We start from the raw sequence: 13,315 nt of genomic DNA, 5'->3' as shown, positions 1-13,315 counted from the left end.
TTACATTGACAAATAGATATGAACATTTCCTGATGGATCTTCCGATCACCACATGGGATCTAAAAATAAAAGAAGGAAAAGTAAAAAAGCAGCTTGGTTTGGAGGTGAAGACTGCGTCTAAATCTTGACCTGCTCCAAACCTGTGTTGGCGAGCACGAGGCGTAGAACCGGCAACCTGCAGCGCCACCATACCATGTTGCTCTGCATCCTGCAACAACGTGCTTCTCATACTATATGGAGTCCCCACCGCCCCCCGTCCGTACCCCTTTTGCTTTGTTTTCTCCTCCCCCCCCCCCCCCCCCCCTCCTCCCGCCCCACACACACCCACACACACAATTGACAGCGACATGGATTAGGTGGTCGCTACAAAGTTTCTGAGAGTTTTCTTGACTGTTCACTTATTACCATCAATCTCCTCCCACCACCTTAGAAAGTATAGGGAAACAGGGAGACGATGAGGAAGAGATTTCATATATGTATGTATAAGCTTTTCCTGGTTTACTCTGAATGACAAGTAGCAGATTTGGCAAGTGAGTTGGTGATGATCTGTGTGGGTTTGGGTTGGGTGTTAACACTTGTTTTGTGATTTGAGGAGGATCAGGAAAGACAGGATATCGGATATGGGAAAGAAGAAAGCCAAGAAGAGATCCACCCTGGAGATCACCGGCGGCGAGGGATCGACGACACCTCAAGGTACTCCAAGAAAGAGAGGCCGGCCCCGTAAACAAGCAGTAGAGGATGAGAAAGAAGAAGAGGAGGAGGCAGAAGAAGAAGAAGAAGATGATGATGATGATGATGATGATTATGATGATCAAGTGGAAGAACCCAAGAAGAGGGAGAAGAAGCAGAAGAGGGTGGAAAGGGCTGCAGGAGAGGAAGAGGAGCAGAAGGAAGCAGCGGCGGCGGCGGCGGCATCCTCTGCTGCGGAGAAGAAGGAAGAAGTCACTGCAGGACCGAGCCAGCAACGACACCAGGAGAAGCCCAAGAGAAGAAGGAGGAGGAAGAGTCGACAGCCTCGTAAGAGTGCTTGAATCCAAATACTTTCATCACCATCTTCGTCCTCCAATTTTGCTTTCTGTTTCCATAACCTCTGTTTCGTCCGGACAAATCCATGCCATGGAACTCCTCCTCGGTTCGTCTCTGCTGTTCTATTTCCTTGCCAAATCGTAGACGATGGATTTTGGGTAGTCGACTTCCATCTTTCTGAGAACCGAAACAGTTGGATACGACGCTGTTTGGGTTGGGGTGCATGAAACCCAAAAGTCAACCAGCAACTCCGCTCCATGTCGTCACTGCCGTCGGAGGTCTTCGGACGTTCCAAGAAACACCAACGATCTTAGTTCTTGGTGCTCGTTAAGTTGACCGAAATGGTTGACCCGAGGAACTCATCCGAGCGCAGTCATGCCGATGGAGCATGATTCAGAAGAGAGTTGAGTTGGATCGTTGATGCGAGCAACACACATGCTTCTTCTTTCTGCCACCCCCCAGGCACGTCCTTCCGCAGCTGTGTTCATCGGGAGCTGCCCCTGCATCATCAGATGCTAAAGCTGATGATCCCTGCGGGAACGATGTGCGGGAGTAGCTCTTGGTTTAGCATCATCCGATCGATGTTAAGAACGAGTGTGTGAAAGATGTATGAGTTTGCAAAATGACAAATCATCTGCCCTTTTGATTCTTTGAAGATCGAGATTCGATCCCAAAATCTTCTATCGGCTGAAGTAACTGATATCGATTAGGTTATGAATAGCTGGGAGTCACAATGAATGCATCGTTGATGCACCATATCTCTTCTGCATACACTAAAATAAATCATTTTTTAGAATAAAAAAAAAGAATAATAATGCAATTCAGATGCAATCCATTAAAGAAAAAAACAAAAAAAAAAAGTAATATATATAAATATAAAGAAGTGAGTGTAAATACAAAATCTTGTAAGGAATTGTAACTCTCTAAAGACTTCCTGTGGTAGGTAGATATTTGGGTTTGTTGATAATTTAGGAAGTCATTAATTGCATAACAAATTCTTGACTTTTTCTCTATCTACTTTATTCTTTTGATAGATTTATTTGTTTAATAAATTGAAATGGAAAGTTTGAGAAATGTGAAGGAAGATAAGAGGCTCTCTCTCTATCTATCTATCTATCTAGTACTACTTTTTGTTTTGTTTGTAGATTAAAAAAAAAAATAATTTCTGATTAATGTAGTTAAGTGGTAATGAAAAATCACAGGAAGTTTGGTTTGTCAGATGAAAACTTAATTGAAAAAAAAAAAAGGATATGGAGGATGAATGTTAATAAAAATGATAAGAGACGCGCCAGGTAGGGGTCGAACCTACGACTTTCTGCTTAGGAAACAGACGCTCTATCCACTGAGCTACAGGCGCTGCACATTCTGATGAAATCTGCTGCTTAATTTTATTTACTATTCTTTATGAGGCCAGCAGTCGACGTTTACAATATAATTCGAACTCCTCCCGTAACCATGCATGCATGCATGCGCTTATCACGTGTTATCATCGAGTTATCTCCTCGCGGAAGTCCGCATGAAAATATGAGCTTGATGGATGACCAATTTTCCGATGCCAACCCTGTTGTTACCACAACAATTAAAATCTATATTGGAAATTAAATTACATAAATCATGCTGATCGAACAGATATAGACTTTGCAATTACGGTTCCGTAAAGAAAATTAGATAAAACACTTGAGCAAATTAAATTGGATCAACACTCCATTGAGCCACAATTCTTCCTTCGAAAAAAAAAAAAAGCCATTGAGCCACATATCTTTACACCTCTCTCTCTCTCTCTCTCTCTCTGGCTTTGCAAAGCTCTAAATTTGCAAGTACAACAGGTTTCACGTATAAAATTTACCTTTTAAGAATTTTTGTACTTTGCAAAGGCTCCTCCCAAGAGATCGCACCCAGCTGCTGCTATATTTAAATCTGTCCCACCAGAACTTACTGCATATAACACCTAATTTTCCTGCCTGAGCCTTTTATGATCCCTGTCGCCACGTTCCAATCTACGCATGTCTTCGCGAGTCTCCTGGCGCTTTGAAGGCACATGATAATGTGGGAGGTCATACCCATTCTTCGCACTGAAATGCTTCCCTGGGGAACTAACTGCTTTTCTTTTCTTGTTGCTAGACTCAGGTGAATGGATACCCTGACTATCCACTGATAGCTCCCCTTCTTCAGCGTTCTCCGTCGCCTTCTGAGACCCGTGGTAGCCAATCTCCATAACATGGTCAGAACTATGAGACTCCTGTCGATAAGTAGGTTTGGACCAGCTTCGACCTGTCAGTTTGTTTCTCTCGTCCTCAACTGCTAATTCAACACCGTGTTCCAACTCCCTCTCGATGAGGTCATCATCATCCATCAGATCCACTTTTTTGGCATTATCAGCTCGAGATTTTCTTCTTTTCTCCAATGCAGCCTTCACTTTGTCCTTGTCAATCTTCTTCATGGCATCAACCATGGGAGAGTCAACTTTAGAACCTTCATTGTAGATGGAATTCTTCTCTCTTGTTTCAACCATCCCCTCTGTACCATCAGATACAAGCTCTTCCCCTGGTTGTTCAGGCCTATGATGGAATGTACTGCCCATAGTATCTGGATTGCTCAGTGGCTCATGATGCCAGTGATCCTTGACTCCAACTCCAACTTTGTTATCAGAAACTACAGCTCTTGGTCCGTGCCTAGTGTGGTCATTAGCATCAGTATGCACAACACTGCTGCTTCCACTATGCTTATCTGAGTGAGGTTGTTCAGACAGAGAATGAGTTGAACTACTCTGCATGGTAGCATTTTTTGACACATAGGAATATCCACTTTGTGTGGTAGGCTCCTCAACATCAACAGGAGTGTTTGCAGGAGCACGGTGGCTGACCCCACTGGCTGAACTACCTTCAGTTTCATTTCCTTGGGAAGACAGTGCTGGACGGTTTTGCTCATAAAGTTCCAACATTTGATTGCTAATCTCTGAAAGAAGAGAAATTTTGTAGTTAATAAAATAACTGAGAAAATAAATAAATAGAAGAAATTCAGGTATAATATTAATTCATCTTGGTAGACAATGCACATGAGGAATGAAAAAGACATCTGGAAATTGCGAGTTCACTTGAACATTTTTACAATCTAAAATAAAACAATATAGGAAACAAAGAGGAAATGACCAAAAGTTCAACCATTCAATGAACAACAAAGTAAAAGATGTACCACCTGCTCAAGAAAAGAGAAAGAATGATGACAGTCAGGACAGAAGACAATCGTCTTACGAAAACTTGACTCATCTACGACTAAGCAGCTTACTTTGTGTGTTTATCCAGGTGGTGTTTGAATGTGTTGCTACTCCATCCACACACTGTCTCATTTGTAGGTTAAAAATAATAAAGCTAAACATTAAATTCAGCTGAAGAAAAATGAAAAGATTTCTAATACCAATTAAAGATTACATGGTATCTTCAAAGAATTATGCTTTAAAAATAACATATTTTAGCAGACATGAGCAGACCAAATTAACCACACTTCAGATTAATGTATTGCCTACACACGTCACATGGTAAACTGCATTAAAGCAAACTAATTCCAAGCTGCTCTAATACTCAACAAATAAAAAAATCTCGAATACTCTAATAGCAAACAGTAAAATGTGTTCTTGGACATGAATTAATTAGCCTAGTAATGCCTTCAAACATCATGATGAAGGCAATGCTAAACCCAGATCTCATCCCAGAATTCAGAGAAAGAATGGAAATATGCAATGGAGATGGGCTAGGCTAAACAGAGAAAGTTTAGAACATACCTTCCAACTGTCGAGGGGTAACATCAAATTCCTGCCACCAGACCTTTTCACCATCTGAAGGAAGCTTTACTTTTAGAAACTTGGCTGCCAGGAAAATAGCACCAGCTGCTATATGGTGGGACTTAAATTGCAGACATAGCGAAGTACGGAGCCTGCATACCCCCTTCCAGTGTGTAATGAAGACACATAATCGAAATTAAAACTGGAAAGCCAAAAAATGGCAGGATTTTTTTGACATACCCATCATTGACAAAATTCCAAGCAACTTGTGCAAGGGCATTTTGAGCAATTTTAAACTTCTTTATTGCTTCAACAAGAGGTTTGTATGGATGCTGCACATTGAGGTCAAAACCAAGAGTTGCAAGTACCAATCGTTCCCCGAGTAAAATCAATTCTTTCTGCTGTTCATATACTTCCTGAAAGCAATGACATTGAATATAGTTGGCAGTTGCAAACCATCACGAATATCCTCATAAAACTAAAAAGAAGATGATTGGCATATACATATCAAGTGTTGACTACAAAATTTCTGCCCATTTAGGTGGCACCAAGAGTACAATCATGGCAGAAAACAATGAGAACATACAAATTCAACCAGCTTTGTAAAAAATCCTTGAAATTTTGCACAAGACATACGGTACATGGATGAGCAATTACCAAAAATTATGACAAGGACAGAAACTATACTAGTATACTATTTTTGAACATCTCACTAACAGATTACCATATTGCATGACCCTTTTGATGCTTGACTCTATATATAGACACCATCTGATGCTCATGCAGTAATATACTAATTTTCAAACATGGTGGAGAAGTGTTTCTTTCCACAACCAGTACCAGATAGTGTATACCATCAGTATGCTGGTATCATACCAGTCCCACCGAGGTTGACGCAATTACTAGCACCAAGATTCAAATAATTGCATAATATCATTTTTAAAGGAAGGTATAGAGGCATTTCCAAGGAAAAGGTATAGACAACATATCTAAAACCACCATAAATAAACAAACAAAGTCAGAAGACTGAGATGGAATGATATTTAACTACTATTAGTCACAAGTCTTACCCTCTGTTTAATTCGTTGGACTGCAGTAGGATCCTTTTTATGCATAATCTCATAAGAAACAAGAATGACATCCTTCAATGGCCGAGGAGTTTCTTCTACTTTTCCCGCCAAAAACATGCAAACAGTAGCAATAGTCTGCAGAAGACCATGAGCATGAAAGATTAAGCATCATAAAAGACGATGACCCAAAAAAATAAAAAGATCACACAAATTAAGAACCATTCCAGGGACAAAAGACAAGTGTCTATCCAACAGAATGCAAAAAAAAAATAAGCATTTCAAAACTACCAACTGGAGAAACAAAAGAACAAAATTACATCTTTATACCAATGAATCACCTTTTTACTGCAAGCCCTCATGCCATATGGCAACTAGCACAGCAATTACCACACTGGCTTGCATTGATACATTGTCGCTCTCTCCCCCCCCCCCACCCCTTTTGCTTCTTTCCCTCCCTCTTCTAAAAATATGAAAGAAACAATATCTGCATCTTCTGATTTAAGTAATCTTTAAGGAACAGTATCCAATTTGCTCATATCTGATCCATGTAAATACCACGTATCATTTATAAGTAATTTGCCAACTACAAAGCATCACACCTTACCATGGGAGATTGCATTAAAAATATGGAACAAAAATGCTATTCAATGAAGTCACCGGGTGCTTGCCTAGGCACCATGAGGCAAGATGAGGCCCGAGCACCCAAAAACTGGTCCACACAAGTGCAGAAGCACCTTCGGCTAGGCACGGCCCATGCACATCACTAGGGGCTCAAGTGAGGTGAGGTGAGGCCCAAGCACATAGAAACTAGTCCAGACAAGCACCTTCGGCTGGGTGTGGCCTAGGTGTTGGTCGGGCCAAGCACCCACCTCATTCAAATCAGGTTTGGGTTGAGCTCAATTAACATGCCTCATTCGAAGTAGATCTGTGTTGAGCTCAATTATCTTTGAACCGGTTCGATTGAACCAGATCAAACAGTCCTCCACACCCCGGCCCCCAACCAACACACCCATGAGCCATAATTGCAACAGTGCCTTCCTCTCCAACAAATGGTTGTGGCCTTCTTCTCCAGCAAATGGTTGCAGCATTTTCCTTGACGAACGACGACTGTGGCATCTTCCTCTCCATCAAGGAACAATGGCCGTGGTGACGTCCTCCTCCAATGAGCTCTTCCTTTATATCTCTCTCCTCCTCTTCCTCCTTTGTTGTTCTACACTTCCTAGACCCCAACAACACCCCTTTCCCTCCTCTGCCACAGTCAGCAGCGTCTCCCCCCCCCCCCTCCCCCCTCCTCCCTTCCTCATCGCAACCCCCCAAGCTGTCGTCTTCCCCTCCCTTTTCCCCTTTCATCATAGCCCCTCATAAAGACGTCCGCCAGTGTCTTCCCCTCCCTCTTTTCCCCTCCAAACCAACAGCAACGCACAGCCACCCAATGTCCCAACCAACAACAACCTTGTCTCAAACATCCCTCCTTTCTCTTCCACTCCCAACCGATAGCAACCCACAACCACCTAACTAACAATGTAATTTGGTAATTTAAATGAATAAAATTTTGATGCGTGATTTTTATTTTAGTAATTATATTTATCATGCATGATATATATTTTTAAAATTTTAATATTTGGGAGTATCTCGCTTTGCTTGGTGCCTAGGCAAGTGACTAGCGCCTCGGGCATCTTGGCACCAGTGCCTTTGACTACAATGATGCTATTATCACTAATTATTAAAATGTCAATGCCAAGCTAGACATCTCTATGAGACTTCAACATGGACACAATCTATTCACTGACAACATTCACCATTACAATATACAATAGCTCTAGAAAAAAATATTTGACTAACTTCCTACATTCTTTTCTGACACAAATAGAGTGGATGATGAAGTAGCAAGCAAAAAAAATCACTCTATTATATACCATTAATGTCTGTGCACTGGAAACTTTCACCATCATCACACTATTGGACAGCTTCTCTAGGAAGAAAATTTTATTTGATTGAATTCCTTAAAAAAAAGTGATAATAGTTTTGCATCTAAAAAAGGCATTTAAAGGGCTGCACAATCCAAATTTGAGATCGCATACTGCAAATAAGCATAAAATGTTCATTAATAAATTAAATTGTTTCTACAGTCCACCACGAACGAAAAAAAATTCTGTCTGCCAGGGAGTTATACTTACTCTCCGGTCATTTTTTGCATGAGATTGGCGAAGAAAAAACCGGTGACTGAATACAATTGCAGTGGCTATTGTTACTTGAGGTCTGCACCAAGAAAGTTTTGAGGTCAAATCTCAATTCTAGCTACAAACACTAGACAGAAAACTACTGCAACAATAGCCACAGAAACTTATAACAAAGAGAGCATAAGACCAGAATAAGAAACATGTACAATGAACAAGAAGCCATTGTTCTCAACTGCATATGATCAGTTACATGGATCCTCTTGTGATTTGAGTAGTTTATGCATCTCATTTACCAAATTCCTTGTTTAATCTCACAATTCTATTATCTCCCTTTTCCCTGTTTACAACTATATTAAATTATAACATGTCACTTTTACAATTGCTATCATTTAAATTTTATCACAGCACCTCATATATACCCCACTATACAACCACAAATGATCTCTCGCACCATATATTACACCTATGCACTTGTATCTCTTGTTACCAATTTGTCTCAAGGCTTTCATCTAGGTTTATTTAGAGCACAACCATCACCGTGTGAGACTAGTAAGATAACTTGTTTGTTCAAGCTTGTTGTCGTGGAAAATCATACCACTACAATATTATCAAGCAGAATTCAGCATATTCAGGCCACCTAGACTTCCCTAGGTCATTCAGGCAAAGATTGACCTTGGTCAACCCTTAATAGGGTTGAAACAACCCCTTTGAGAGCCTATACAATTCCTAAGGAAACTAGGATAGCAGGTTTTAACCAAAACTTAGGAGCCTGTTAATTGGAGGAAAAAAACAACAATCCAAATTTAAAAATTAGGAGCCTGCACTTTGATTAAAGTAGGAGTCCCTCATTCCATCCAAAAGCTACTCCAATGCAAAATGGGAAGAAAATTTCGAGAAGCATCGTCAAGCCAACTTCATGAGAGAATAGGATAGATTTTACTAATTTTAGTAATTCAGACTGATTTTCACTTATCTATTTCAGGAAGTCTTTAGAGTCCTTTATTTTTAAGTATATTTGATGTCTATGAGTCTCAAAATGGATCCAATATAGATTAGATAAGCTATTTACAGATAATGGGTTTTTGTGACCTGATGAGATTATCTAGTCTGCTAGATGACTGTAATCTACTGAGATAAATTTATTATATTTTGTGTCTCAGTATTCTAATCGATAGCTCTGGGAGGTTTCTTCTATTTATTGAACTAGAGAAGCAATTAACTACTTTTAATCCACTTCATTCTATGAGTTATCAAATATTGGATATAAAAGCTCATACCCTTTTCACCAATGTTTATTTTACTTTACAATGAAGTCATAACATGATACTGTTAGTTGGTTACCAGTGTCAAATCAAGGTCTTAAAATATGTACCTTCCCCTTGGCATATACATTAGCCTCAAAAGGTATTTGCATGCTTTTAGTTCAGATTATATCATCTGAAATATCTAGAAAAATGAGCAGCATTTACAACAAGAATCATAATGCTTCCATCAGCATGTAGAACCATTATATCAGAGTTTAAGAAACATACCCACCAAAAACAGAGCAACAGAATAACTGGTAAATGAAGAAAGATCTTATTCCATTATATCAAGTAGATTCAATTTAATTGAGGAGGCATAACTTGAATTGTAATTACATAAATAAGAGAACTTACACTTTCAGTCTCATGCCTAAATCTTGCAGAAATGTGCAGTAAGACTTTCGAAGATAAGTTTCTTTCTTGAGATCAGTGCCATCTCTCCTAGATGGAGAGTTGTCTTCAATATCCTTACGACTTAGATACCAAGAAGCTCCAGGCAGTTTAACTTCCTCATTCCTGTCATATGAGAACGTCCTTGGGCTATCTCCAGCCATATGATTATAGTTCGAACTATGTTACTCTAAGTTGATCTGCTTCCTGATTTAGTAACAGCAAAATCCTGGACAAAACAGTCAGACACATAGACATCTTAATAGGGATTTTGTTTTCTTTTAGCAGGGAGCTAATATGATTAAGCACTTATCAATGAATTTAAAGATGCCACAATATTTCCATCTGTGCAGAAGGTTAAGGAGCAATAAGTGCACGAGTTTCCATGTCATGTGAATTTTCCATTGCAAGTGCATGATTGTTTATGACACTGTTAACCCAATACGAACAATTTTACTGATCCTGACAGTATTATCCCTCCCCAAACCCGTTAGACATCTCGAAAACCATCAGAATATCTAGTGACCGCCTTAAAGAGTATAACTAACTCCTATGGCAATGGCCTGGGAAAATGGTGCAGCATACTGTATGTATGAGAGCCACATGCAGAAGAAGATGATGAAAAAAAAAAGATGAAATATCAAGATTCAAAAGAAGTAATATATCTTTGTGCATTGATCAATTAGAAAAATGAAGAACGGAATGCTATTCAATTTTCAATGCAGTTCATTAATTCATCCACGTTATGTTGTTCAACCATAGGAGACCGGATGGATAGTCGCTTCATTGAGTCAATTGATTTGCTATAGAACAATACTTTTTTCATGCAATAATATATTCCTTAAACAAAAGCAACCAATACTGTGTCTACTAAATGTCCTCGGTTAATTTCTAAATCAATCATAACACAACCACGATTCTGGAGACCAGGAAATCCAATCTGTACCTAAAACTTAAAGATAATATTCCGATCAATTTCAGGAGAGACGGCCTAAAAATCCCACTAAGAGACACTCAATTACTATGTGGTGCTAACAACATACGATTCAATAGCGTTCAAGATCTAACCCTAACCATAATCTCAATGCAACAGGCAATCGACGCACAGGAATAGGCACCGAGCCTATAAACGCCACACAGATACCTAGATATTCATCGTAAGAGAGACTAAATTACTATGTTGTGATAAAAACACACGATTAAAGAGCGTTAAAGATCTAACCCAAACAATGCAACAGGCAATCGACGCTCGGGAATGGGCACCGAGCCTACAAAATGCCACCCACATACCGACATAATCGTCGTAAGAGACATTAAATTACTTTTCGGTGCTGAAAACAAACGATTCAAGACCGTTCAAGATCTAACCCTAACCATAAGCGCAATGCAACAGGCAATCGATACACGGGAATAGACGCCGTAGATGCCTCAGAACGAAACTATTAGCAATCTAAAAACCAAATAAACGCAAAATAAATCAGAATCAGATGCAAGAACAGAGCCACCATGTGCCCTCGCGAACAATCACAAGCCGACGACATCCGCATCCAAATCCAAATAGAAGAGGGAACAAAGGAACGGGCAGGGAAGGGAGGAGGAATCGATCTTACCCGTGGCGTAGGAACTCGAATCGCGCGCCTCCGATGCCGATCGTCTCCGTCTAGCGAGCGGAGGTTCCCTCGAGCGCCCTCTTCTCCCACGCTTTCTATCCGCGCTCAGTAGATTAGGGTTGGGCTATAAAACGGGGGCGTATAGGGTTTACGGAAATCGGAATCGGAATAGGAATCGGATTCGGATTCGGTATCCTCACGGATTACCCGGTAAAATATAATATTCTATATATCATCTTACGAAAGCTTGAGAGGCATTGGAGAGATTACTGCATTCTTTTCTGTCTCCGCCTAAAAGTGCTATCGGGTCGATTCAATTTGGTAACGGGTCTCGAATCCGAAAAGCTTCATGGATCTGAATGGTGGTGCACACTGCAAATCAAATTATCCAAGGTTAACGGATCCAAAATTAGGATTTACACGTAAAATTATGGGTCAAAATTAAATTTGGTCATTGATTATGTTAGCAGTAATATCAGAGTGGCTTTGACGATGTGTGTTTAGTGCACATAATCTTAACATAAATACATATACATTAAAAAAAAGATAATTACATATTATATATGTAATTAATTATCTTTAATATCATCATTTTTATAATTTTAAAAGTTATATTATGATATTTATTCTTAAGAAAGTAAAATATTTAATCTCTTTTTTTTTTACGTCATATCATTAAATATACATGGACTTTATCTTATTTCGATTTACTATTGAACACACGTGGTATTTTCATCAATAAAATTGTTAACGTAAAGAAAATAAGATTAAATATTTTATAAACTAATTATAAAAAATATATATAATTAGTTAAAAATATATCAAATTATCTTTGAGTTTATATTTATATATATATATATATATATATATATATATGTATATGTATGTATATGTATATATATATATATATATGATTTCTTTTTTCTTGATTTGGACTTGAATTTATTGGGTTTATATTTGAAGTATCATCACAACACTATATGGGTTGGATTGAAGAGGACAAAAGATCATGGATGTCTGTCCTTGTTTGCTTTATCACAAAAGAATGAAGGCTCAATTAATTTATACTGCAATGAGATGCAAAGTGCAAAAGATATGCAGCAAAGCTGTTCTTTATGTATTTGCCAAAAATATGAACTCCACCCCAGAAAAAAAAAATGAAATCATTGAGATCAACAACTGAAGCAGATTTCCCTAGTGATCATTATCATAATGATTGATGCAACTCCAATCAGTAGAATATTGACAGCCAATTATATATATATATATATATATATATAGTTAAATCATCAAGTTTTATTCAGTTAAATTTGAGGAAAACTATAGATTTTAAAAAAGTCCCACTAAAATAAGATTTGACAGATTAATATAAAAAATAGTAAGGTCAATAAACTTAGGAGATACAGTAATTTTTCTTCTTTCTTTACTTCTTTTGTTTTTCTATTTGACTTTGTTATTTTATTTTGTTTGCTTCTTCATTTATCCCTCCCTTCTTTGTTGCATTTTGATTTTGGTATCGGAAACGGAATATGGCTTTTCCCCTTCAAATGAATGAAAAACTCTTTAAAAGTAAGTATTTATTTAACCTAATATTGTATGCTAATGTTCAAAAGAGAATTAAACTATTAACCTATTTTTGTGTATTTTCTACTCTTCCTTTCTTCACACACGCATGTACATACACACCAAGTGCATATATATCTTGCATATATCTCTTTAAACCCAAATTATCATTCTCATAATATATATATATATATATATATATATATATATATATATATATATTGAGGAGTATAAATATGCAACTCCACAGTTTTTCTTTTTTTTCATTAATTGAATATGTGTTGCAAACACATTGTTAATGAAAAGGTGATTTTCTTTTAAAAAAACCTTAAGTTTCTATTAATTTTCACATAATATTTTTTTTTGCTTTATTCTTCCAAAATGCCCATTCTTG

The 13,315-nt window shown here is 38.2% G+C and overlaps 2 protein-coding genes and 1 non-coding gene across 3 annotated transcripts; 1 reads left to right on the top strand and 2 right to left on the bottom strand.

Annotated features, from left to right (window-relative positions):
- Positions 1-620: 620 nt before the first annotated feature.
- Positions 621-1,031, top strand: LOC135677562 (ribosome biogenesis protein ERB1-like). The gene has a single exon (XM_065189924.1). The coding sequence runs from the start codon at positions 621-623 to the stop codon at positions 1,029-1,031; it is 411 nt and encodes a 136-aa protein (XP_065045996.1).
- A 1,279-nt stretch (positions 1,032-2,310) lies between these two features.
- On the bottom strand, positions 2,311-2,383 carry TRNAR-CCU (transfer RNA arginine (anticodon CCU)). The gene has a single exon. It is a non-coding gene; the product is annotated as a tRNA-Arg (tRNA).
- A 287-nt stretch (positions 2,384-2,670) lies between these two features.
- On the bottom strand, positions 2,671-11,487 carry LOC135677145 (cyclin-T1-3-like). The gene is made up of 7 exons (XM_065189099.1): positions 11,359-11,487; positions 9,713-9,977; positions 8,052-8,133; positions 5,875-6,009; positions 5,045-5,220; positions 4,805-4,956; positions 2,671-3,981 (listed from the first exon to the last, which is right to left on the bottom strand). The coding sequence occupies exons 2-7, from the start codon at positions 9,910-9,912 to the stop codon at positions 2,975-2,977; spliced, it is 1,752 nt and encodes a 583-aa protein (XP_065045171.1). The 5' UTR covers positions 9,913-9,977; positions 11,359-11,487; the 3' UTR covers positions 2,671-2,974.
- Positions 11,488-13,315: the final 1,828 nt, after the last annotated feature.

The sequence above is a fragment of the Musa acuminata genome, chromosome BXJ1-6 (genome assembly GCF_036884655.1).
Source record: "Musa acuminata AAA Group cultivar baxijiao chromosome BXJ1-6, Cavendish_Baxijiao_AAA, whole genome shotgun sequence".
Lineage (NCBI taxonomy): Eukaryota > Viridiplantae > Streptophyta > Magnoliopsida > Zingiberales > Musaceae > Musa > Musa acuminata.
The sequence above is the reverse complement of the archived record's forward strand: the minus strand, read 5'-3'. Positions and strand labels throughout refer to the sequence as shown.

Coding starts and splice junctions, on each gene's coding strand:
- LOC135677562 (XM_065189924.1), top strand. CDS start 621: ATGGGAAAGAAGAAAGCCAAGAAGAGATCCACCCTGGAGATCACCGGC.
- LOC135677145 (XM_065189099.1), bottom strand. CDS start 9,912: ATGGCTGGAGATAGCCCAAGGACGTTCTCATATGACAGGAATGAGGAA. Junction 6,010..8,051: donor ATGCAAAAAATGACCGGAGA/GTAAGTATAACT, acceptor GGTCTTCTGCAG/ACTATTGCTACTGTTTGCAT. Junction 5,221..5,874: donor TCCAACGAATTAAACAGAGG/GTAAGACTTGTG, acceptor CATTGCTTTCAG/GAAGTATATGAACAGCAGAA.